This window comes from Eretmochelys imbricata, chromosome 1 (assembly GCF_965152235.1).
Source record: "Eretmochelys imbricata isolate rEreImb1 chromosome 1, rEreImb1.hap1, whole genome shotgun sequence".
NCBI classification, from domain to species: domain Eukaryota; kingdom Metazoa; phylum Chordata; order Testudines; family Cheloniidae; genus Eretmochelys; species Eretmochelys imbricata.
Window position 1 is genome coordinate 61,356,996 of NC_135572.1, and position 26,105 is coordinate 61,383,100.

The following is a 26,105-nucleotide window of genomic DNA, read 5'->3' on the forward strand; positions in this document are numbered from 1 at the left end:
TGGCTCTAGACTGTTCTCAATGGTAGCAGATGACAGGACAAGGAGTAATGGTCTCAAGTTGCAGTGGGGGAGGTTTAGGTTGGATATTAGGAAAAACTTTTTCACTATGAGGGTGGTGAAACACTGGAATGCGTTACCTAGGGAGGTGGTAGAATCTCCTTCCTTAGAGATTTTTAAGGTCAGGCTTGACAAAGCCCTGGCTGGGATGATTTAACTGGGAATTGGTCCTGCTTCGAGCAGGGGGTTGGACTAGATGACCTTCTGGGGTCCCTTCCAACCCTGATATTCTATGATTCTATGATTCTATGAACGTGTGTCAGATTTTCAAAAATAGCTCAGGGGGCTGAGTGCCTAACTCCCAGTGAAAGGCAGTGGGAGTTAGGAGCTCAGTTCTCTTAGGCTCTTTTGAAAATCTCACCCTTCAAACATAAATTCTCCTTTATAGAACTTTCCTCTGCGTCTCCTAGTGCATCCTATGTTGTCCATCTATTTAGGTGGTAAACTCCTCTGGGTAGAAGCTGTGCTTCCTTTGTGTGTCTGACATACTGTCGGATCTTCACAAGAAATTAAGCACAGTAGTACGAAAATTTCATTCAAACAGAGAGGTTCCAAGACTCCATTATTCTCATAAGTCTGAAGCAGCGGATCCTGTACACTGATTACTTGCACTTTGCTTTCAGCAAGAGAAGTTTATATATCTGAATATAAAAAACTAACACCATAGAAACCTACTGATGTGAAAGGCTCTCAGGATAAGGGTAATGGGATATGGACGGAGCCTTTCACCTTTGGGTTACCAGTTGAAATCCAGCCTGGGCTGGCAATGATCAAACATTGCCACCATTTGAGGACAGATTGCCCACTGCCAGATGTAAATCACTAGACATGGGAGAGCAGTAAGCTGAGCCCAGAGGACACACCCCGTATTCCAATATGAAATGCCAAATTCCAGTTCCTGGTGGAAAATCCTCATCACAAAAATGCCCTTGTCAGTTGGCACATTTGCTGACAAGCTGGCCCGGGTTCCCCCAGTTTAGTCTTGAGGCAACTTGGCTGGGCAGTGTGGAAAAAACAAACATCAAGGCTGCTTGTGCTGTACTTCTGCAGACAGAGCTCCTCAGTCTGCAGAGCTGTCAATCTGGTACCTTTCATAATTGTATTGCTTAATGTAAAAAGTTTTTTTTTTAATAAAAGCTCTTAAACCTTCCCTCTATTCATAGACATAATTTGCTTGGTGTAGGTGGAACATTGTCTTCTCTGACTAAATTCAGCCTCCTTTTTTCCCCTCTACTTGCTCTTCTCCGCCTGGGAACAAGCCGACTTCTGGAAGATAAATACACAGAATTCAAGGGGGAGGTGGAAAGAGGAGCAGATTAATATTTTGAATCTAACAAAAATATTAGTGGCTTAAGTAACTACTGTTCCCATGGAAATTCCCTCTTCCCCACTACAAAGGATTTACTAATGATGCAGCAACATAATTTACATGGAGTGAGTGAAATTTCCATGAACTCTTGTTTTTTGTTTCTAGAACCTAAAGATATTTATAGGGAGGAGTGTTTTTTTCTCTTAAAACCTTGAATACTTAAATTCAAGTCACACTTTCAGAAGACAACGAAGTAATGATAAATTATGGTCATTCTTGTATTATAGAGACTGACTATGGTCCATCTAGTACTATAGAGACTCAAAACTGACCCCTCGCTAAAAAATGTAAATATCACGTAAAGAAAAAAACACCCAAATAGCTGAATAGGAGGCGATTTCATTATTATTTGTGCTTCTACGGACCTCAACTGAGCATGAAGCCTATTGTGGGAGGTGTTATACATACACATAACAAGGGACAGTCTGTCCCCTGAAAAACATCTAAATAGATACCCTAGACAAAGGGTGAGGGGAAGAAATATTATCCCTCAATTTACAGACAAGGAATTGAGAAAGACTAACTCACACAAGGTTTGTGGCAAATCTAGGAATTGACATCAGCTCTCCTGAGTCCCAGACGATGGTTTTAACCATAAGACCACCCTTTCTTTTACAATTGTTATTTATTTTTATAGTGCTCAAAATCATGTTAGCATACTAGGAACTTAGGCCCAGATCCCGAATGGGAGTTGGGTGCCTAAATACCTTTGAGGATCTGGGGCTTAGGGCTTGCTCCAGTTCCCATGGACATCAGTGGGATTTTGATCAGGCTCTAATAGAACAAATAGAAAATTTTATTCCCCTAAGAGCTTACATTTTACACTTCAAGCATGATACAACTAGTGAGGGCAGCAAAGAAGGAGGGCATTGGTTCGAGCAAAGAAAGGCTTCCAGCAATAAGATTTCACACACACACTTATTCGGTTCAGGTATATGTACATCTTGATAACTCAATCAAGATTTTTTTTAAAGATAATTATGTTTGATTCACTTCTTATGGTCATCCTGAAAAAGGTGAGTCTTAACATGGAATTTGAATCAAGAGACCAGAATTGAGAGGTTCTTTCCATGTACAAGAGGTTGGACAGGAAAAAAAAAACAGCTCCTTGTTGGACTAGTTGTACAAACAGGAAGTTCAGGCTGGTGTCATTAGTGGAGTACAGGCAGTTCAGGGAGTAGACGTAAGATTCTGTGCAATTATTTAGGACCCTGAAGGTTTTTCCTCTGTTCTTTTTCTAATGATCTTTAACACCGTGGTTTCTGCCCATGTGGGACAGCTGGACCAGATTAGCAGACTAATACCTCAGCTTTACCAACTGGTTGTGCACACTCTAACCTATGTTTCTCCAAACCATGGGCCAGATTCACAGCTGTGCTAGAGCTTTGCTTGCTGCAGTTGAGAAGATAGTGAGCGGAGATGGTTTGAAGCCACTCTTCACTCTCAAATCCCCAGGCTACAGCCCCTGGCATAGACGGAGCAACCTCAAAGCTGGTTACACTAGGCTCACCAGAGAGCAGTATGCTCCAACTAGGGGACACTGACAGCTAGCCAAGTTCCCTCACTGTGGGTGACAAGGTAGGGAGCTAGTGGCACGACCTCTACTCCCTCAGGGATTTCCTCTTGATGGAGGCATCCTCAGCTGCCCCATTAGGGTAGATTTCTGCCCCCTTTGCACTGGTAGAACAGGACAAAGGGGCTGGAGCAGGGACCAGGTTTTGGCCTTATGACTTCAAATTGTGACTGGAGATGGACCTGAACCTCATTTTAAAAAACCAAACAAACACACCCCCTCCTCCCTGAATGTTGGAGAAGTGCAGATTTCAATATGGAATTCACAGCTCAGGCCTGTCATTACAATGAACTGAAACAATACTAACCCCCACCCCCCTCCCCCAAGCTTCTCCTCCCAAACACTGAGAAAGTTTGGGCCCAGATCTGGATCCGAACACAACAGCTTAGATTTACCAGCCTGAATTTAATGTGCTGAACTGGAATACCGAATCTAGACTTTAGTGGATTAGGAATTAAATCCCAGTTCAGATGTGCACTTCATGGCAGGGGCTCAGCTGCTCATGACTGCAGGACAGTTGCAAAACTGGAGTTTGGAGCAGCCCATGCTGCGCTGTGGCACATTCAAATCCAGCATGTTTCTGTGATTCAGAAGGGGAACCTAGGACACCAGTTAAAGAAGCCTGACATTCAATAAAATCTCTACCAGTGAGAGGGTTTGGAAACCCATGGTTTGGGGTTTCTTTTCTCCTAGTAAAAATGAATGTTTTATGTCACAGCCCTGCACTTTCAGGACATGTTATTGAAAGAGTTTTATATTACACTTAAATTGCCTTATTGGGAAAGCTGGAAATTGTCTCATTTAAGGAAAGAATTTCTATTGTCTCTGAGTGGATTTGGTCTGATAAGCTCAGCTGACACCAATAAATCTGCTCTCCTCTCAGACATGCTGTTACTGTAGTAACTTGTAAATGAATATTGGATGATGAGTTATTAGAGCCAGTCTGAACTGGTAAGTTTAAAAGCACAGCAGGAAACCAGTTCCTCCTTTTCTTTTCCTTTCCATATTAATGTTTTCCCTGTGTGACTGTAACCCAGAAAGCCATCAGATCAGATCCAGGGCCCCCCTGAGCCGTTCACGTCCCTTTCAAACCGAGCATATGCAGCCTAGAACTACTTTATCTCTTTGCTTTCAATTTTTAAAGCCCTAATAGCTTTTCACTTTGTAACAAGGTTTGTATGAAATGCAGACAGAATAAAGGGTGAAACAAATTGTCTGCTACATCCTAATTTTTGTACTGGCAGTCTTCTGATGTGTAGCCCACGTCAGAGGCAGCACGTGGCTGCACCACCAAGAAGCAGAGCAAGGGCCATATTGTGACTCAGAAGTTATCAGCTGCTGGTTAAGGGCACCAGCAAATTATTTCCCTTCTGGAGCAAGAAGGGAAATCAGAGCAGGAATTGTGACTCTGAGTCACAATTCTTTCCTTGCACTGCTGCTGGGACAGGCTAGCTATACGTCACCTCTTACCCGGGATGAGACATAAAATCTCAATCGAGTCCAAAGGGAAGAGGATAAATAAAGGATATCTTAATGCGTAAAATAAACCAGACTAAAGGTTATATTCACTCCACTGTCCTATGCTCAATCCATCATCATTATGAAAACGTGCATAGAATACTTCTAATTTGTGCAGTACATTGACTGCAGACTGCACTAATCATTTCAGGTGAAACCACTGTCCAGCTGTGCCTAGGTTGATGTCAGCCAGGCTGCCTTGGCACTCCATGGAACATTTCTACTTTGCTTTCATACATGTTATGCAGTCAGTGATGCCTGTTGCCTTCACTATCTTGCTTTCAAGCCCCTGAATGCACATTCTAACACCATCCTGCACCTACTGAGTGCATAGCTGAACCTGCATCTCTGCACATTTGTGTAGTCAGTTATGAAAAGACGTCATTGGCTGGGGGAAAGGAAGGTATGCACAGTCACCCAGAATTACCATGGGGATGAAAACAACACCAGTGCCCCCTCCAGCCTAGAAGGGAAAGAAGGGGAACCCTCTGCAACTCCACTCCCCCATCTTGGGCCTGGGAGGGGGGTAGGTGAAGAGCTCCAGGAACTGCAGGAGGGGCAGAGGTGGGGCTGGAAGAGGTGATGTGGGGGAAGAATGGATGGAGAGCTGGGGGACAAGATTGAACTAAGGTTTGGGGAGCAGAATTAATTGCCGTGAAGGGGATGGGCAGATGTGGGGATGAGAACAGCTGCAGTGGGGGCCAAAAAAAGTCACCGTAATAAATTTGGGATCATTGGCAACACACTGTCACACACACACACACACTAGGGATGGGCAAGGGAGAATTCAAAAATCAAAAGACTGGCCCAAACCCCACAATATAATTGACTCGTGGAAATAAACCAGTATATATGGTTGGTAGATTCATAGACTCAAAGACGATAAGGCCAGAAGGCCATTGTCATAATCTAGTCTGACCTCCTGCACATCACAGGCCATAGAACCTTGCTAACCCACTCCTGCAATAGGCCCATAACCTCTGGCCTCAAATCTTGATTTAAAAAGACTTCCAGTTAAGGAGAATCCACCATTTATTCCAGTTTAAACTAGCAAGTGACCCGTGTCCCATGCTGCAGAGGAAGGCAAAAAAAACCCAGGGTCTATACCACTCTGACTTTGGGGCAATTCCTTCCTTACCCCAAACATGGTGATCATTTAGACACCAAACATGTGGTCGAACCCCATCAATCACACATCTGGGAAATAATTCTGTGTAGTAACTCAGAGTCCTCCACTGCTAGTGTTCCATCTTCAGCTGTTGGAGATATTTGCTAATAGCAGATGCAGACAAGCCATTTACAACACACACTTTGCTTCTCTACAAAAGAAAAAGGACACTAAACTTTCTAAACTACTACATGCCACAAGGGGCCACAGCAGTGGTTCCCTCAACCCACCCAGCAATATTGTTAACCTAATCCAACTATACTCTTAGCCCAGCAGAAGCAGCTGTCCTATCTCGGGGCCTCTCCTTCTGCCCCTCCACCCCCACGAACATGATACAGTTCTGTGGTGACCTAGAATCCTATTTTCGACGTCTCCGACTCAAGGAATATTTCCAACATACCTCTGAACAACATACTAATCCACAGAGACCTCTCTACCAACACTACAAAAAGAAGGATTCTAGGTGGACTCCTACTGAAGGTCGAGACAGCAGACTGGACTTCTACATAGAGTGCTTCCGCCGATGTGCACGGGCTGAAATTGTGGAAAAGCAGCATCACTTGCCCCATAACCTCAACCGTGCGGAACACAACGCCATCCACAGCTTCAGAAACAACTCCGACATCGTAATCAAAAAGGCTGACAAAGGAGGTGCTGTTGTCATCATGAATAGGTCGGAATATGAGCAAGAGGCTGCTAGGCAGCTCTCCAACACCAGATTCTACAAGCCATTACCCTCTGATCCCGTTGAGGGTTACCAAAAGAAACTACAGCATTTGCTCAAGAAACTCCCTGAAAAAGCTCAAGATCAAATCCGCACAGACACAACCTTGGAACCCTGATCTGGGATATTCTATCTACTACCCAAGATCCATAAACCTGGAAATCCTGGATGCCCCATCATCTCAGGCATTGGCACCCTGACAGCAGGATTGTCTGGCTATGTAGACTCCCTCCTCAGGCCCTACGCTACCAGCACTCCAAGCTATCTTCGAGACACCACTGACTTCCTGAGGAAACTACAATCCATCGGTGATCTTCCTGATAACACCATCCTGGCCACTATGGATGTAGAAGCCCTCTACACCAACATTCCACACAAAGATGGGCTACAAGCCATCAAGAACACTATCCCCGATAATGTCACGGCTAACCTGGTGGCTGAACTTTGTGACTTTGTCCTTACCCATAACTATTTTACATTTGGGGACAATGTATACCTTCAAATCAGCGGCACTGCTATGGGTACCCACATGGCCCCACAGTATGCCAACATTTTTATGGCTGACTTAGAACAACTCTTCCTCAGCTCTCGTCCCCTAACGCCCCTACTCTACTTGCGCTACATTGATGACATCTTCATCATCTGGACCCATGGAAAAGAAGCCCTTGAGGAATTCCACCATGATTTCAACAATTTCCATCCCACCATCAACCTCAGCCTGGTCCAGTCCACACAAGAGATCCACTTCCTGGACACTACAGTGCTAATAAACGATGGTCACATAAACACCACCCTATACCGGAAACCTACTGACCGCTATTCCTACCTACATGCCTCCAGCTTTCACCCTGACCACACCACACAATCCATTGTCTACAGCCAAGCTCTGCGATACAACCGCATTTGCTCCAACCCCTCAGACAGAGACAAACACCTACAAGATCTCTATCAAGCATTCTTACAACTACAATACCCACCTGCGGAAGTGAAGAAACAGATTGATAGAGCCAGAAGAGTTCCCAGAAGTCACCTACTACAGGACAGTCCTAACAAAGAAAATAACAGAACGCCACTAGCCGTCACCTTCAGCCCCCAACTAATACTCCTCCAACGCATTACTAAGGATCTACAACCTATCCTGAAGGATGACCCAACACTCTCACAAATCTTGGGAGACAAGCCGGTCCTTGCCTACAGACAGCCCCCCAACCTGAAGCAAATACTCACCAGCAACCACATACCACACAACAGAACCACTAACCCAGGAACCTATCCTTGCAACAAAGCCCGTTGCCAACTGTGCCCACATATCTATTCAGGGGACACCATCACAGGGCCTAATAACATCAGCCACACTATCAGAGGCTCGTTCACCTGCACATCCACCAATGTGATATATGCCATCATGTGCCAGCAATGCCCCTCTGCCATGTACATTGGTCAAACTGGACAATCTCTACGTAAAAGAATAAATGGACACAAATCAGATGTCAAGAATTATAACATTTATAAACCACTCGGAGAACACTTCAATCTCTCTGGTCACGCGATTACAGACATGAAAGTTGCGATATTACAACAAAAAAACTTCAAATCTGGACTCCAGCGAGAGACTGCTGAATTGGAATTCATTTGCAAATTGGATACAATTAACTTAGGCTTGAATAGAGACTGGGAGTGGCTAAATCATTATGCAAGGTAGCCTATTTCCCCTTGTTCTTTCCTACCCCCCCCCCCCAGACGTTCTTTTTAAACCCTGGATTTGTGCTGGAAATGGCCCACCTGGATTATCATACACATTGTAAGGAGAGTGATCACTTTAGATAAGCTATTACCAGCAGGAGAGTGGGGTGGGGGGAGGTATTTTTTCATGCTTTGTGTGTATAAAAAGATCTTCTACACTTTCCACAGTATGCATCCGATGAAGTGAGCTGTAGCTCACGAAAGCTTATGCTCAAATAAATTGGTTAGTCTCTAAGGTGCCACAAGTACTCCTTTTCTTTTTGCGAATACAGACTAACACGGCTGTTACTCTGAAAGCAGATGCAGAGGGACCATACACTGTTGTGCCATATCCAGATGGGCCATCATACCATTTACTCCATACATTTATTAAGTTCAGTCTTGAACTTAGTTAGGTTTTCTGCCCCCAGTGCTTTCCTTTTGCCCCCACTAATTCCCCACCTGCTTCCCTGTCAGCAATCACTTTGAAAACTATTTGGGTTGTACCATTATTAGTAGCTTTTGTCCTGTAATCGATATATGGGAATTAAAATCTCCCATAATCACACAATTTTCAGTAGTATTTATTTCATTAGAAATATTAATGAAGAGGATTCTATTCACATCCAAACTGGATCTTGGGGGTCTGTAGCAGACCCCAAGCACTATACCAGTGGAGCCTCTGTTACCATTCTTCCCCAAAGTGAAATTGACCCAAAACAGATTCTGGTTTATCCATTCCATCTCTTTTCATTTCTTTACAGTCTACTCATTAAAATACAATGCTACTCCACCACCTTTACTTTGTCTTTCCTGACCAGCACATACCCTTCAACTCCAGCCATGACTACTATTCCACCATATTTCTATTATCCCTGTAATATCTGGTTTCATTTTCAGGATCAGTAGTTCTAGTTCCTCCATTTTGTTACACAGGCTCCTTGCACTGGTGTACAGACATCTTAGTTGTTTCCAATTGGCCTCTAGGGATAGTCATTTTCTGCCAGTATCATCTCGCTGACTGTTATTGTTATTGGTCTTGGCACTATCTTTCCTTTTGTTGTCTGTTCTCCTACTGTATGTTGTTCCTGTCTCCATTGCTGTATCCTCTTTCACTGGATTTTCCTCCAGCTCAATATTGGAAACAGGCGTGGAGATTACATGAGCATCTCCTAACAGTCTTCCCCCTAATTCCTAGTTTAAAGCTCTTTTAATCAGTTGTGTCAATCTGTATCCCAGAAATGTCTTCCCCACCCCTCTCAGATGGAGTGCATCTCATGAGAACTGTCCTCTGACCACTGGAAGACATTCACGGGAAACATCCCAAATCCTCCTTATAGCACCATTACTTAAGTCCTCTGCTGACCATCATTTTTATATAAAAAACCCCACCTTCATGATTTTTTGGAGCTGGCAATATTGCAGCCCTATGTACATGCCCATGAACCTTCCACAGTGATCCGTGAAGGCATGCCTGATCACTGAATGGTACCCTTTTCTGTTCGTGTGGATGCATCAGTGCCTCCTTCAGGTCAGGAACCTCCGCTATTTACATCCCTTTGATCTCTGACACAATGGCCACACGGATCACATAACTCCTGCAAAACAAAATGCAAATTTTCCACAGCAGGTACTGTTTTGGCCACAGCCACAAACTGGTACCCAACTGATCTATTGCTATCTGGGGCAACCAGATTCTACAGGGGTGGTCATCTCTCTTAATTTTCATTAGTTGTCTACATTTAGGGGAGCTCCTCCTCACGGTCTGGCACTGTAGAGTCAGGGCTAGCTCACCACAGAGGCACAGAATAGTCTCTTTCCATATCCTGATGTCACACAGTCACTGCAGCTCATCCCAGGTCTTGAGAAGGACTGCCTGTGGTTGTAGTGCACACCCAAAAGCCACACTTTGCCCACTGAAGAGCAACTGCCGGTACAGCACGGAGCTGTCTACTCAGGCAGTGGTAGGTGCATGAACATTGCTCTATCATGAGTCAGATGGGTGCTGACAGAAAATCCTTCATCTGCATTCCCCCTGCCTCTTCAGCTGCCTCACTAATGCTTTTCAAAAGCTCCAGCAAACATCCTTCTTGCTGGGGAAGGACAGAGCTGAACATTCACTCTGGCGTCCATTTTGAGAAAAGGATGAGGAAATGGTAAAAGTCATCAGGGGACTTATATGATTGTCACTGAGGAACAATGAGAGTTTAACCTCTTCCACCACAGCTCCCCATAGCTCCCAGAAGACATGCTGAAATTTCCCAGAAGCCCCCACTTCAGCAAAGTGGGCTAGGAACTGAGGGATAGGTACCTGGAAGGCAATATGGTACAGTGCTAGCATGGACACAGAACAAAACTACTGCCAACCTGCATCAAAACCAGCATGAGTAGTGAGGACATACAGCACAGTTGGGGAATACCGCTGTGTGATCCTACTGGTTCAGTTATTAATGGTGCAAAACTCTAGCGTCAACAAGGCTTAAAACAGCAATTTCTCTCCTTATACAGTGGTGCCTCATTAGAAACGTTAACACATTCCAGCAGCACAGTGTCACCATCTCATGCCTGATTACGTTGCAAACTGAGATGAGTAAAATGAGCTTGAAATTGTCCTCTCAGCACCATTTGATAGTGGTGAATATAACGCCTTCCACTACCAAACCCCTGACTAATATACAGTACTTAAGATAGTCTGCTGATGCATTCATAAATTAATAGGATTTCATGTAATTAAAATTTTAAATACATCTCTAACATGGGCTCTGGTTTTGGATTTTTTAATTTCAGCTATGGAAATTTGGCTTTTGACATCGTGGGTTCCCCTCCACCCCTTTTCTTTCATCCAACAGGTTTATAAAATCTCATTAGCATACTAAAAAGAGCAGAAAAGAAATTAATTGAAGCCCAGAATTAAAAGGCTTGCTAGTTTCTTCATGTTATCTTTAGAACTTTACTCCCTACGTGGTAGGTGTAAATAACATGTGGGTGTGTAACAGTGGGTGGCAAATGGGTCAAATGGGAGCTAAGAATTAGAGAACTAGTGGAGATAGTTTCTATATAGCTGGGGAGATAGGGTGGGGCCCATATAAGCAGAGAAAACGAGGATGTCAGGAAGAACTTAGGATAAGTAGCACATTTCACAAACTATGGCACAAGTTAATAGATCCGGTCCCTTTAAGGAACGTTTATACAATTTTTGATAGAAAATCATAACCTCTCTATAGAAGATGCGGAGCTCTGTCCCTTAAGCAGCCTGCATCAGCTAAGGAAAGAAGGGCTCATTTGGGACATTCCAACCCTACCCTTCTCCCCACTGCACCCGGGGGCTTCCTGGGCACCAGGCCTTGTTCCACCCTTTTGTTTAGGGTTGCCAACTTTCTGACTGCAGAAAACCGAATATCCCTGCTCTGCTCCCCTGCCCCGCCCCTTTCCTGAGGCCCCACCCTGACCCTTCTCCAAGGCCCCGCCCCCACTCACTCCATCCCCCCACCCTCCGTTGCTCACTCTCCCCCACCCTTCCTCATTTTCACCAGGCTGGGCAGGGAGTTGGGTGTGGGAGGGGGTGAGGGCTCTTGTGTGGGTCAATAAATGAGGGGTTCAGAGTATAAGAGGGGGCTCTGGGCTGGAGCAGGGTGATAGGGTGTGGAAGGGGGTACAGGCTCTGGGCTGGGGCCAGAAATGAGGGGTTCAGGGTATGGGGGGGGCTCCAGGCTGCAGCAGGGGGTTGAGATGTAGGAGGAGGTGAGGGCTCTTGCAGGGGGTGCAGACTCTGGTGTGGCTCTGGGGTTGAGGGGTCTGGGGTGCAGGAGGGGGCTCAGGGTTGGAGGGGAAATGAGGTTCGGGCTCTGAGAGTGAGTTTGGGTATGGGAGGGGGAATGGGGTGCAGGAGGGGGTTCAGGGTGCAAACTCCAGGCAGCATTTACCTCAGGCAGGTCACAGAAGCAGCCAGCATTTCCCTCTGGCTCCTAGGTGGAGGTGCGGCCACAGGGTCTCTGCACACTGCCCCCACCCTGAACACCAGCTCCGCAGCTCCGGGCCTCCCCCACAGGATCCTAACCTGCTCCCTGTGGACCCTACCTGACTACTTCCCTATTTAAAGTCTATCTCAGGGCTTCCCCCCATCCGAGGGCCTATCCTGTTTCCTGTAGGATTTCTCTTGTAGAAAGAAACCCTATCTCCTCCTCACTGAGTTCCCTTTGGTTCCATATAAGGCCCAGGTACTTAAAGATCCTTACCTAGCTCTGCCCCCTCTGGCTAGGAGACAATCAATCAATCACAGGTGCACTAATTGTCTCTTAATCCTCTTGTCTAACAGTTGATGAGCGTAAACCCCATCGTATGCATCATATATACAGCCTAGATCAGGGGCCGGCAACCTTTCAGAAGTGGTGTGCCGAGTCTTCATTAATTCACTCTAATTTAAGTTTTGGCGTGCCAGTAATACATTTTAACGTTTTTAGAAGGTCTCTTTCTATAAGTCTTTAATATATAACTAAACTATTGTTGGATGTAAAGTAAATAAGGTTTTTAAAATGTTTAAGAAGCTTCATTTAACATTAAATGAAAATGCAGAGCCCCCCGGACTGGTGGCCAGGACCCAGGCAGTGTGAGCGCCACTGAAAATCAACTCGCCTGCCGCCTTTGGCATAGGTTGCCTACCCCGGCCTAGAATTACATGTTATAATATGTAACCCTTCTGCCCGTCAGAGTTGGCAGCAACAAGGGCCGGGTTCAATATCTAGGGGTTCCATTCCAATAACACAATGCAAACCGGCTAGAGCCCCCACCCAGTGACCTGGGACAAATATATACCACCCCCGCTGGGCGCCTCCAAGAGGCAATACTTCCCCTCTCGCAAGCACATAGTCTGAGTGTAGCAAAAGCCTTTTAATAACAGAGAGAAACAATGTGGCATTATGTTGGGGAAACACCACCAACAGGATTCATAACACAACCCATGAGCAAAAAAAAACCCACCCCAGGCAAACTGGGGCATGCCCTTTTCCCTTTGGTTCTTGAGTCCAGCAACCCCAAATCACCCAAAGTCCCAAAAGTCCAATGCCCCAAAAGTCTCTGTCCCTGGTCAGGGCAGCCCCAGAGTTCGAAAGTTTATCTGCGGAGCTTTACCTCCCAACCTGGGTGGAAATGGGACGGGGGTAAGAGGCACCTTACATGATCTGAAGCTGACCACCCCATAGCTCCATAGCGGCGCTCCGCTCCGCCAGCCACCCCACAAACTCCTTCGCTCCGCTGCGCTCCGCTCCGCCAGCCGCCCCACAAACTCCTTCGCTCCGCTGCGCTCCGCTCCGCCAGCCGCCCCACGAACTCCTTCGCTCCGCTGCGCTCCGCTCCGCCAGCCGCCCCACGAACTCCTTCGCTCAGCTCCACGGCCCACAAGCAGCTCCTGCCATCCACACACTGCTCCACGTCGAACTGCTCCACAATATATCTTCAGGCTCCCCCACTACTTAACACAACACTCAGTGATTTCAGCTCTTAGGTGAATTCAGCTTGTAGTAGGGGAGCCCCAGTGCTGGTGCACTGTCAGCCCAAACTGAGCTCAGCAGCCTATAACTAGACTTCTAATGAAATCAAAATTAGCTCTGATATTCCACAGTGGAGCGAGGAGGAAGTTCAATTAGCATGTAAGGCCCTCACCAAGGGGCCCATACCACCAAGTATTAATACTTGTCCCCAACCTCTCTCCATTCACACAGTTTTGGAACCCATGACCCTTGCCTAGCGAGTGCTACATAGTTGATGGTGAATCCCTCCATCATAACAAAAGGCCACGTACAGTTCCAAGCACAGTTCCCATAATCAGGGTAATAACAATTTATTCTTCCTGCCCCAATAACAGAGACACTGGGGATCCCACAGCAGCCAAAGTGACCATTTGGGCAGCTATGGTCTCATTCTAGGCGTGGTGGGTGTGCCTATGCAAATGAGATCGGCCCCTGAAGTTCTTTTCCACAACTTGCCACACCTCACCACCAGATGTCAGGGTGGAGCTCATCCTGACACTGCTTACAAATATTTTTTGTGCAGGACCCCTAATTCATTCAGTGCACAGGAGGGACATGCCTTGGGGGGAAGAATCATGCGTGTGTACTGAAGAAGGCTGTTTTCTTTGTAGGATCGCTGCTTCATTTGTTGTAGAAGGTGGTGAATGAGGCAGGGGACTGCAGAAAGAGAATGAGTAATCTCATGGTTAAGTCAGTTGAATGTTGACCTGGAGGACTGGATTCTGTCCTTGCCTCTGCCACAGAGTCTATGTGATGCTGGGCAAGTTACTTGAATGCACAAGTGGGAAAAATTTAATTTATTTTCTGAGTGCCTGACTGGAGACCTTGGAGTCAGATTTGCAGAAGTGCTGAGTGCTTACAGCTGCAACTGAAGTCAATGGGAGCTGTATGTTGAACATATGAAAAATCAGGATACTTTGATCTTAACTGATCACTGTCTCAGTTCCATATCTGTAAAATGGGGAAAATATACACTCATCTCACAGGGGTGAAGGTAAATTCATGAATATTTGTGAAGCTTTCAGCTACTATAGTGATGAGCACCACAGAAAAGTCCATGAGGAAATTAATAATTCTGTCTTCAGAGCAGGTTTTGAATAGAATACAGCAAATAAGGCATAAAGCCACACAAAAAACAAGAAGAAAACAGAATTAAGTGAGCAACAACCAATCTGTGCACTGAATGATGTGGGAGTCCTCTGGAAAAATGTGATCCTGTAACTGAAGGCTGTTATCTCATATTGCATATGCACAGGGAGTTCAAATAAAGGTTGCATGGGGAATGCTCAGCTGAGGAACTCCTCCCCGAATCACAGTGTGGCTTCAGGCCATCCCAAGACACAACTGAAATGATCTTTGTGGCACAACAGATTCAGGAGAAGTTCAGAAAGCAACACCAGGAACTGTTCATGGCATTCATTGACCTAAGCCAGGTCTCTGACTCTATCAATTGTGATGCCCTATGGAAAGTGCTGTGTAGTTTTGACTGTCCACAGAAATTCATTTCCATCATCAGACTACTCCATGATGGGTTGACTGCCACCATTCTGTGCAATGGCTCAGAGACCAAACCATTCATCATTTGCACTGTTGTCAAGCAGGACTGTGTCATTGTGCCAACCTTCTCCATTTACCTTGCCATGACCCTGATTCTCATTCATGACTGCATTCTTGATGGAATCAGGATTGAGTATAGTATGGATGGTCAACTCCTCAATCTCCGACGTCTCCAAACAAAATCTAAGATCACGAGAACTGGCATCACTGATTCAGTATGCAGATGACTGCGTCATTCTCACACACACAGAGGCTGACCTGCAAAGTACCCTAAACCTTTTTGCAGATACCTATCACAGCCTGAGTCTCTCTCTCAACATCGTGAAAATCAAGGTACTCTACCAGCCCTCACCTGCATAAACTATTCTTCGTATTCCACAAATCACCATCAGTGGAGAACCCCTGCAAAATGTGGGCCATTTTCCATACCTTGATAGCCACCTCTCCCAAACAGCGAGCATTGACACAGAAATTGAAGACAGGATCCACTGTGCCAGCACATCCTTTGAAAGACTACTCAAATGAGTCTTCAATGATAGGGATCTGCGAACAGGCACCAAAATCTTGGTTTACAATGCAGTTGTCATCCTCACCTTTCTCTATGGGTGAGACCTGGGTAAACTATAGACGGCATCTCAAGTGGATGGAATGGTTCCAGCAGCGCTGCTTCAGGAGGATTCTTAGGATCAGCTGGGAAGACCGATGCACTAACATTAGCATTCTCTCTGCAGTCAATATCAGCAGTATAGAAGGGCAGGTCATGAAACACCAACTCCTCTGGGCTGGCCACTGTGTATGTAGGCCTGTACGTAGGCCTGACACTTGCCTCCTGAAGCAAGTACTCTATTCTCAGTTAAGTCAGGGAAGAATGTTGGCATACTGTGGGGCCATGCGGGTACCCATAACAGTGCCGCTGACTTGAAGGTATAAATCATCCCCAAATCTGAAATAGTTGTGGGTGAGGGGACAATTTATACCTTCAAGTCAGTGGCACTGCTATGGGTACCCACATGGCCTCACAGTATGCCAACATTTTTATGGCTGATTTAGAACAACACTTCCTCAGCTCTCCTCTCCTAATGCCCCTACTCTACTTGCGCTACATTGATGACATCTTCATCATCTGGACCCATGTACATTGGCCAGACTGGATAGTCTCTACGCAAAAGAATAAGTAGACACAAATCAGACTTCAAGAATTGTAACATTCAAACCAGTAGAACACTTCAATCTCCCTGGACACTCAATAACAGACTTAAAAGTCGCCATTCTTCAACAAAAAAACCTTCAAAAACAGACTTCAATGAGAAACTGCAGAACTGGAATTAATTTTCAAACTTGACACCATCAAATTAGGTCTGAATAAAGACTGGGAGTGGCTGGGTCACTACAAAAAGTAATTTTGCCTCTGTTGATATTCACCCCTTCTTGTCAACTGTTGGGAATGGGCCACATCCACCCTAATTGAATTGGCCTCATTAGCACTGACCCCCTTTCCCCCCTTACCACACTTGGTAAGGCAACTCCAATCTTTTCATGTGCTGTGTATTTATACCTGCCTACTGTATTTTTCACTCCATGCATCTGATGAAGTGGGTTTTAGCCCAAAAAAGCTTATGCCCAAATAAATGTGTTAGTCTCTAAGGTGCCACAAGGACTCCTCATTGTTTTTGCTGCTACAGGCTAACACGGCTACCCCTCTGAAACCTTAAAAAGGGAGGCATCAGCCCAACAAACTGGGAGGACTCAGTGCAGAACACACTGGTGCCATATCATACACCAAGCCAGAGCTCACTCTGTTTCCTTCCCCTCTTGTCCCATACCCCTATGCCAGGGATCCTCAGTTTTCTAAGGTTCCACTCCCAGTATTCCTCTTAGCATTAGGGGCTGGAGAGCCTTGAATACTAGCCCACAGAGCTCTTAGGCGCTTGTAACTTCTGACTGGTCACCTAGTGACCCCCTTGGTTGCTAGAACTAGAAGCTGAACTCTGTCCGAGGACTCTGGGATCTGATTGGCAGAACTCTAGGGGGTCCCGATTGGCTCCCTGCTTGTATTTAAACTGAGTGGAGGAACAGGAATTTGTCCATGCACTGGATTTTCCCTGTTTAGAACTGCTTTCTTTACACTACCTGCTCCTGCTGCATGACTCTGATCTCCTGGTAACCTGATCCTGCCTGCCTCATGACACCTGACTCCTCATATGCCCTCTGGCCTCTTTCAGACTCTGACCTTCTGGTACTGGACCCAACCTGATGCTCAACACGCACTCTGACCACTAAGTCAGATTGTTCTCATCCCAGTCATGACACCTATTCAGTCCCAGTTTCCCCCAAATTCCAGTCCAATCCTCTCCCATAGCTCCTTGTTCCATTCTACACTCCCCGCCTCCCCCCTCAAGTCAGGATCTTGTCCACTCTGCACTCAAATCAGGCAGCTTGCTCCTTAAACTGCCTGGTCTCAACTGGTGGTGGAGGGGATGGGAGCATACAAGGGACAGGCTCCCTGTTCTTAGTACTGGTGCCTAGTCTCAATCCAGCCCACAGCAGCATAGAGAAAGTCCTATTATGCCTTGGGCTGGTGCATGCTCAGAGTGATGGAATCTCTGGGGAAATTTATCTATTCAAGTCTCTTCTGAGGATATGCAAATTTGATTTTCAGATGCTTATAACTTAGTAAAACTTGGTCGGAATGTCACAGGAACAGCAAAAGGCACATCTCCAATGCAAAGGCTGCTCCCCTACCAAATTTCAAGTTCCTGCTCCAAAACAAGGAGAGGGGTGGACATTATGTTGTTCTGGTGGGCTCCACCCACCATCTCAAGATTTAAATAGGCTTATACCTTTTACCAGAGCTACATTCACTTAAAAACATTTGTGGAAAGTATATTTATTATGGAAGTTTAATAACTTTGTGACAAATATTTGTTGAAGTTTAAGAACTGTTAGAGGTCTGTCCTTTTTATATTGTAACTATTGAACCTCAATAAATATGGTTTTAATAATTAAATGGCATTTAATTAAACACTATAAGTGATTTTTTAACTCTTTGACTGCTGCTGAATGTCCCAAGTTCCATATTTGATGCAGAATGCACATTCTGAGCGCTGCTGGGATGTACCAAGAACCACCTGATGTTTCATTGATTTTAAATGGAACATCAATAGGATTCTACAGCACAGCGAATAGAGAGGAGGACAAGCAGCAAATTGGTTACATTTAATCAATTCCTTATCTGAGATACTTCATTTGAAGTGTGGCTCTCAGATTATATGAATGAACATCAAAACTCCATGAGGGAGACAATTCAGACATTGTGGACTTTAGAACTAGAATTCATTCATTAAGTGTGAAGAAATATATCAGTAATATGTGATTTGTGTCATAGATGAGGTGTGCAGGAGCTGGGGAGGGCATGGAAGTCTAATTCAAAGAGAACTCTGTCTGCCTTAACTGACAGGTAGAAATATGGGAGTGAGGGTCTACCAAGCCTGTTATAATTCAGCACAAAAGTTCAAGCATCAGAGGAAGCAAATCATTTGTGTCCGTAAAAGGAACAGTGTCTGTTTCTCACCTGCACTATTTGTAAAATTCCATCTTATCAAGGTGCACTGGGCTGTCACTCAATCCGAATTTTCACAAAAAATAAGAAATGTAGGGCTGCAAGTGACTTCGAGAAGTCATCAAGTCCAGCTTCCTGCACTGGGGTTGGAGCAAATAAACTTACATGTCCCTGGCAGGTGTTTGCCTAACCTGTTCTTAAAAGCCTCTAGTGACAGTGATTCCACAACCTTCCTTGGTAACCTATTCCAGTACTTAACTATCCTTGTAGTTAGCAAGATCTTCCTAATATCTAACCTAAATCTGCCTTGCTGCAGATTAAGCCTATTATTTCTTCTCCTATCGTTAGTGACATGGTGAGCAATTGATCACCGTCCTCTTTATAACAGCCCAGCCCATATTTAAACATATAAGGTCCCCCCTCAGTCTACTCTTCTCAAAACTAAACATGCTCAGGTTTTGTTTAACATTTCCTCATAGGTGAGGTTTTCTAAACAATTTATCGTTTTTGTTGCTCTCCTCTAGACACTCTCCAATTTGTCCACATCTTTCTTAAAGTGCAGTGTCCCAAACTGGACACAATAATCCAGCTGAGACCTCACCAATGCTGAGGAGAGTGGGACAGTTACTTCCCATGTCTTACATACATCTCTCTTGTTAATGGGCCCCAGATTGATATTACCCTTTTTGGCAACCGCATCACATTTTGGCTCTTGTTCAGTTTGTGATCAACTATGACTCCAGATCCTTTTCAGTGGTACTTCTGCCTGGCCAATTATTTCCCATTTTATATTTGTGTATATTGCACTTGTCTTTACTGAATTTCATCTTGTTAGTTTTGGACAAATTCTCCAATTGTCAAAGTCATTTTGAATTCTAGTCCTGTCCTTCCAAGTGCTTGCAACCTCTCCCAGCTTGGTGTCATTTGCATATTTTTTCCACTTCATTATACAAGTTATTATTGAATAGTACCAGAGCTAGGAAAGACCCCTGTGGGACCCCACTAGATACATCCTCCCAGTCTGGCAGTGTAGCATGATAACTACTCTTTGAGTACAGTCCTTCAACCAGTTGAGCACCCACCTTATAGTAATTTAATCTAGACCACATTTCTCTAGAATGTCATATGGGACTATGTTAAAAGCATTACTAAAACTTAAGAAAAATCACATCTACTGCCAAAATGGCAGTATAGAGAGAGTGCAGTCCTCTGGGAAGAGCAGGGTGTTGGGACTCCTGTGTTTTATCTTCCGCTCTGCCACTGATTTGCTGAGTGACCCTGTGCAAAGACTCCCATTGACTTTGACTTTGGATCAGGCCCATGACCGGTCTGAGCAAATAAGCAAGGATTTTGAGAGAATTAATTAATGTTTCTAAAGCACTCTGTGATCACTGGATAAAACCCAGTTATACAAGTATCCAGAGAGAGCTGACTATTAACAACAGTTGCTTGTCAGTCAGCAAATCCTTATTGGCCAGGTTCAGAGAGAGTCATCCCTGTTCACTGAGCGTGATGTTCTCATTTTCCTGTCAGCTAACAGAAACGAATAACACTATAGTTCTCAGCCATTACTAAACCAGAGGCCAAATTCTTCTCTCACATACAGTAGTGTAAATCTAAAATAGTCCGATTATTTATATCTCAGTAGTGCTAACAGGCCCTAATGAAGATGGCCGCCCCATTGTTCTAGGTGCTGTACGTGAGCTTGCGGTGACACTCTCTGCTTCAAAGAACTTACAGTCTATATAGTCCAGACAGACAAATGGTGGAAGAAAGGAAAGATTATTATCCCTGTTTTACAGCTGGAGAACGGAGTCATAGAGAAATTACAGTTCAAACAGAAAATGTGTGGAAGAGCTAGTAACTGAACCTGGATCTTCTTCATCCTAACAACAAGCCCAAACTTCCTCTCTCTCGTTTTGTGATTCAGCTGAGTTTGCCATGTATTTATAAATATGCCTTTTGGCAAATGGATCAGTTAGGCATTACACTTGATTGTTTGTTTTTAAAGAGAACAACAGTCCAATAAGCCATACCTTCAAAAAACCATGACAGGAGGAAGCTGTTTGAGTGGGTCAAACATGGAAAAAAGTTCATAAGTATTCATTTGAACACTTAAACTAATTCACTATTGTTATATTCATGCCCCTTTTTGTGTGTGTTTATGGGTGCAACTCATGCCTGTGCAGAAAACCAGCAAAAGGCCTATATACCACTTAAATCTCAAGGGTTTTAGGAGATATTCTAGCAAATGAGTTTTCTGGCAGGAATGTTCATTGAGACTACGGATTTTAAACAAATCTTGCAAAATATGAAGTGAATTTTGAATTAATACGTGTAAATATTCATACCAGAAACTCAAAGCCAAAGGTTGCTGTTATCCAGTCAGACAATAGAAGAAAACCACGTGACCTTCATGTAATCAACCTATCTTGAAGTTCCAGTATTTCATACTAATCTGACCTGAAACAAGATACCAACCTGGCATTCTTCACTGAAATGATTCAACAAGTCCTTTCCAATACTGAATACATATGAGAGATTCACAATTTGTTTGTGGAAACTTCACAAAGCTAGGAAGAGGTAAAATTCAGTGAATAAAATTATTCATTACAAATTATTTACCCAGCTCCTGAGCCACTAAAGAATGATTGTCATAGCATGATATTTGCAGAGACATGTCTTTTTTTTTACTACGATTCAGATGGCTGAGCTACCATTATACACCATGCTAGTGTAACTTATCAAATTAGGAGAATACATTTTTAAATTCAATTACACCCTCAATGGAAATGGTTTCTCTGACTCTGGTAATCTTTGGAGAGGAATTATACACAGTTAATAAAGCTTTACATTTCAAAACCTAATTTTGAATGTTATTCCAAAGGTTAATTTAAGATCCCTCTTCCAAAAGGGAAGTTAAATAAAACTGATAGACGGTTGGAGTTTGTTGAGTGGTTGAGAGGTTTATCAGCATGTGAGTAAGAGTTCATTAGTTTTAATTAGTATAATCACTAATGTTGCATTAACAGTTTGCTGAGTGAAAGTAATTGCTCACACCCATTGTATTAGATGGGGAGATCAGAATTCATTTTATGAAGCAATTAGCATTTCAGCAATTTAAAAAAGGGCCTTTTATGATCTGCTGTCGCAATAACCTCCTTCACCAAGAGATGATTTAAATTAACTATAACTTTCATCCAAACAGGAAGAAGGAAGAAATGCAGGATAAAGTGTGAACCTGTCATCTCCGACGGTCCCTCTATGATAAGCAAGCCACTAAAGGCAGACACCTCGATTAGTTTATAATGACCTACTTTATTTTCCAGGCAATGCTGGTTATTTATCAGTCTTTAGTCCAGAATCTTGTTGGAAATTTTAAATTCTTGGATTTTAACACAACAAAGTACATAAAAAAAGAATGAAAAAAGAACACAGCATAATAATTTGGAGTAATAATTCTCCAAAGCAAGTACTAGATGGTTCAGTATATGTTTAAATGATCCATTACTCTTTGCATCAAATATCGAAGAAAGTAGATGTACAGGGTCTCAGTGAGAACCACCTATTATGCAACAGCACATTTAACATTGCCCTCTGGCCACTGTAGCTTTAGAGGTTACATATCAAAATTCAACTGCCTGAAAAGCCTGGACTCTACAATCATGCCTTTTGAGTGAATATTGACCATTTACATAGTGGGGCAATTTACGAGTGGATACCCCCCAGGATGTCTGGGGTGACAAAGTCCAAGTGCTGTGGGAATAATAATGGAAGGAGACTTCAGTCCAGAACGTGGGACAGGGTGGGATAGTTAGGCCTCAGCAACTTGACATTCACAAGCGAACGCCAAATGACCTGATAAATTCCCAGTTCTACTAGAGACATAATCAGGAGAGGGACGGATGATAGATGTTCTGATACATACTGTTGTTTCCTACTTCAGGTGAAATGTGTTAAAATGAATAGCAGTGCTGGACAAAGTGTCAAAACATTATATCAACACATTCATTTCAGCACATGGCTTGTTCTGCAGCAGCATGCTCATTGTCTCTCATTGCTTTTGCTGGTGCATGAGCACCTCCCATGGCTGAAAATGGGGGAAAGAGACTTGGGTTTCTAGTAGTAAACTGCCACTAGTGTTGAGTGAACTTTGAAGGGTTGAATATCCCCTGCATTCTTCTCCCTCTGTCACTCACAAAATCCTGTGCTGAGGAGGTGTTGGCAGGGCCCCTCAGAGCAGTGGAGCTTGGAGTTAGCTCCCCATTGAGATGTATGAGACAGTTCCCATCACTCAGAGCTTTGTTTCAGGACGCCCACAGACTGAGGCAGAGGTCACTGCATCAATTAAACTCAAAAACATAAACTGAGTGTTTCTTCACAACCATGAGGATAGAAATTTGTATTTTTTTGTAATGCAAGCTGAAATGTTGACACAATCACAGGACTCCAAGAGCTGGTGTCTCTGTGCATGGGCTATTGTGCCACTGCCTTAATCTGTCATGTGTCCACCTTTAATATACATGGATTAAAAAAGCAAGATTTAGGCACAAAGTATTTTTATTCATAAAGAAAAATACTGAGGCCACCCTTCATAATAAAAATTGATTTTGGTTCACAAATGATGTGTTATACAACATGTTATTTCAGATAAAAAAAAGTTTGCCAGCTTGTCTCCTTAAAGGGTAATAAAGCTATAAATATTGCATTTCCCTGTTAGGAGCTCTAAGAGCCATAAGTGCATAAAATGCCCTATGCTCTCCTTGTTTTTTACAAAATACAGATTTGTTTCCCTTGAACTAATGCAATTGCTTTTTAAAACACATGCATCACTTTCATTTAAGACGATTTATTGCAGTCCTGCTGGTTTATCTTTTCCCCTGCAGAACGAGACAGCTATTGGCACCTTTTGCTGTCTGTACAAGTCCACATCTTGCTCACAGTGGGTCTGTCTGATCTCAAAGGTGCTGAGTTCCTTCAGCTTCCATTGATGTCAACAGGATTTGCAGGTGCTCAGCACCTCTCAGGACCAGGACCTGTAAGTATGTTCCAAGTCAGTGCCTGGTATGGTATCCTCAGCTTTCATCTTGTTTTTTTCTCTTCTTCTTGCAGTATGTATCAAACAGGCATGCAGTCGGTCAGACCTCCACGGAGCAAGGCAGCCTTCATTCCCACCATCCCCTCGAGACAGTGCATGACCCGCAACTGATTCCTTGCATGTGCCCTCTGTTTTCTTGTCAATGGGAAGGCCATGTAGAAGTGGTGGTATCACATCTGAGACACACGCACCGGATCAACATCCTTCATGGGGCAGAGATTGTTTTCCTGGCCACAGACATGCACCTCCCTGCACCAACAGATTGGATAATAATGCATTCTTGCCTGGGCCACCATTTTTTGCTTGTGCTCAGGAAGCAGGAGAAATATGAAGGCCATCCCCAGTTCTTTGCCACCATGATGCTGATTGGCACCCCCACACAAGCCGATAACTTCACCTACAGGCTTGAGCTCAACAGGAATCAGAGGCGCCTGAAGTGGGAAGCTACCCCAAGATCGGTACTGGAGTGCGTGGACTCTGTCATATCAGACGGCGATTGCCTTGTCCTTAACACCTCACTGGCCCAGCTCTTCTCTGATAATGGAAGCCTGGCTATAGGAATTGCAATAACTGCGAGCAAAGTTCACGCTGCTGAAGCAGAAATGTAAAGAAGAAGACACTGTGCTTCAGCAGCTTGAGAAAGCCAGAACTCATGGACTTTTTGGGGGGTCTCAGGTCTTTTGTGGTCTTTCGTACTTGTCCACAGTGGGCATTATGTAAACATCCAGTGATTAAGGCCTTTGTGTAATGTATTCGCTGTTTTGTTAATACAATTTTACGACACAATTCAACGGTGATAATCAAGTTGTTGTCTCCATCAAAATAGCCACTGAATCTCTTGAGCAGAGACTGCCAGCATGGAAAGAACCAGCAGGGTGACTTGTAGAATCCTTGGTTTGGATACACTATACAGATACTTTTCCTTCAGTGTCTGCTTAAAAACCAAGTACGAATGAAGCTCTCTGTTCCTGGTAGTAAGGTGAAATATTTCCTATGGGACAGAGGCTCCTGCTTGGCCCATTTGTGGGTGTCACTCATTAGCAACTCCGTAGGAACTGGGGGGACTGCAATTAGTTTGCTTAAAATGGAGCAAGTTGCAGCTGTCCAAAGCTTTAAGGCACTATGCAAGAAGATGGCAATACTCCATCAGACCTCAGCAGACGGTCTGCATAGAACATTGCATCATATGACCCACCACCTCTAGGAGCCACTATCACTATTTAAAGGCAAGGGGAAATCACAGACCCAATATCAAATGGCAGATCATATTTATCCCACCGTTACTGTTTATTAACAACAATAACAGCCATTATCATTTAACATGGATAATGAGGTGGAGACTAAAGCCCACAAACAAGCTGGGCCACATTGTGCTAGGCACTATACAGACATATAATAAATGGTAGCCCTTTCCCCCAAAAGCCCATAGTCTAAGGCATGTCGACACTGCAGTTGGGAGCTTGCCCCCCAGCCTGGATAAACAGACACAAGCTATGATAGCTCAAGCTAGCACACTAAAAATAGTAGTGTGGACATTGTGGCAAAGGTGGTGATGTGTGTTAGCCACCTGAGTACAGACCCAGTGGGTTGGGTGGGCTTATACTAGGGCAGCTCCACACTGCTATTTCTAGACATACCCTAGAGGACACGCTTTGGCCTCTCATTATATAGAACAGGCACAGATGATCCATTCATCCCTTAGATTACTCCGTCCCCGGAAGAAGAACCCACTACCTCTAAAGAGTATTCACTCCTCACTGATCTAGGGCCTGGAAATCCTAACGCTTTAAATCAGATCCCACCACCCAGCTGACGTCATTTTGAACCAAATTAAGTTATATTCTCGTATCGCTCTTGAGAGGGACTGGCTTGCTAGGGGAAAACCAATCTGTCTCTAAAATCAAGGTATCCATAATCTATCATGAGGGTTTTCATTGTTTAACATTTATTTTCTCAAATAGTCAAAGGGCATTTTTCAGAAAAGAAATCTAAAGCCCGCAAAGGTTTCCAGGATAAGTGTTGCAGCTTGATTGTGCTGTTGTATTCCTGGCCCTCAGCCTCTTAGCTTTCACTCATTAATACAGATTTTAAAGTGACAGCTGGAATATCCACCTGCAATATGACTCTTTTTTCCTCCAACTTTACGTTTCCCCCTCTTTTTCTATACATCCCCCTGCTCAAAAGTGTTCACAGGACACCAAGTGAGAGTAGTGTCATGAAAATGTGTGGGTTTTT

At 44.2% G+C, this 26,105-nt stretch overlaps 1 protein-coding gene across 1 annotated transcript in view; it reads left to right on the forward strand.

Annotated features, from left to right (window-relative positions):
• SIAH3 (siah E3 ubiquitin protein ligase family member 3) overlaps positions 1–24,478 on the forward strand; it is a 79,869-nt gene extending 55,391 nt beyond the window's left edge. The window contains exon 2 of the mRNA XM_077806834.1: positions 23,885–24,478. Within this exon, the coding sequence (XP_077662960.1) occupies positions 23,885–24,478 (594 nt within the window). The remainder of the gene's footprint in view (positions 1–23,884) is intronic.
• Positions 24,479–26,105: the final 1,627 nt, after the last annotated feature.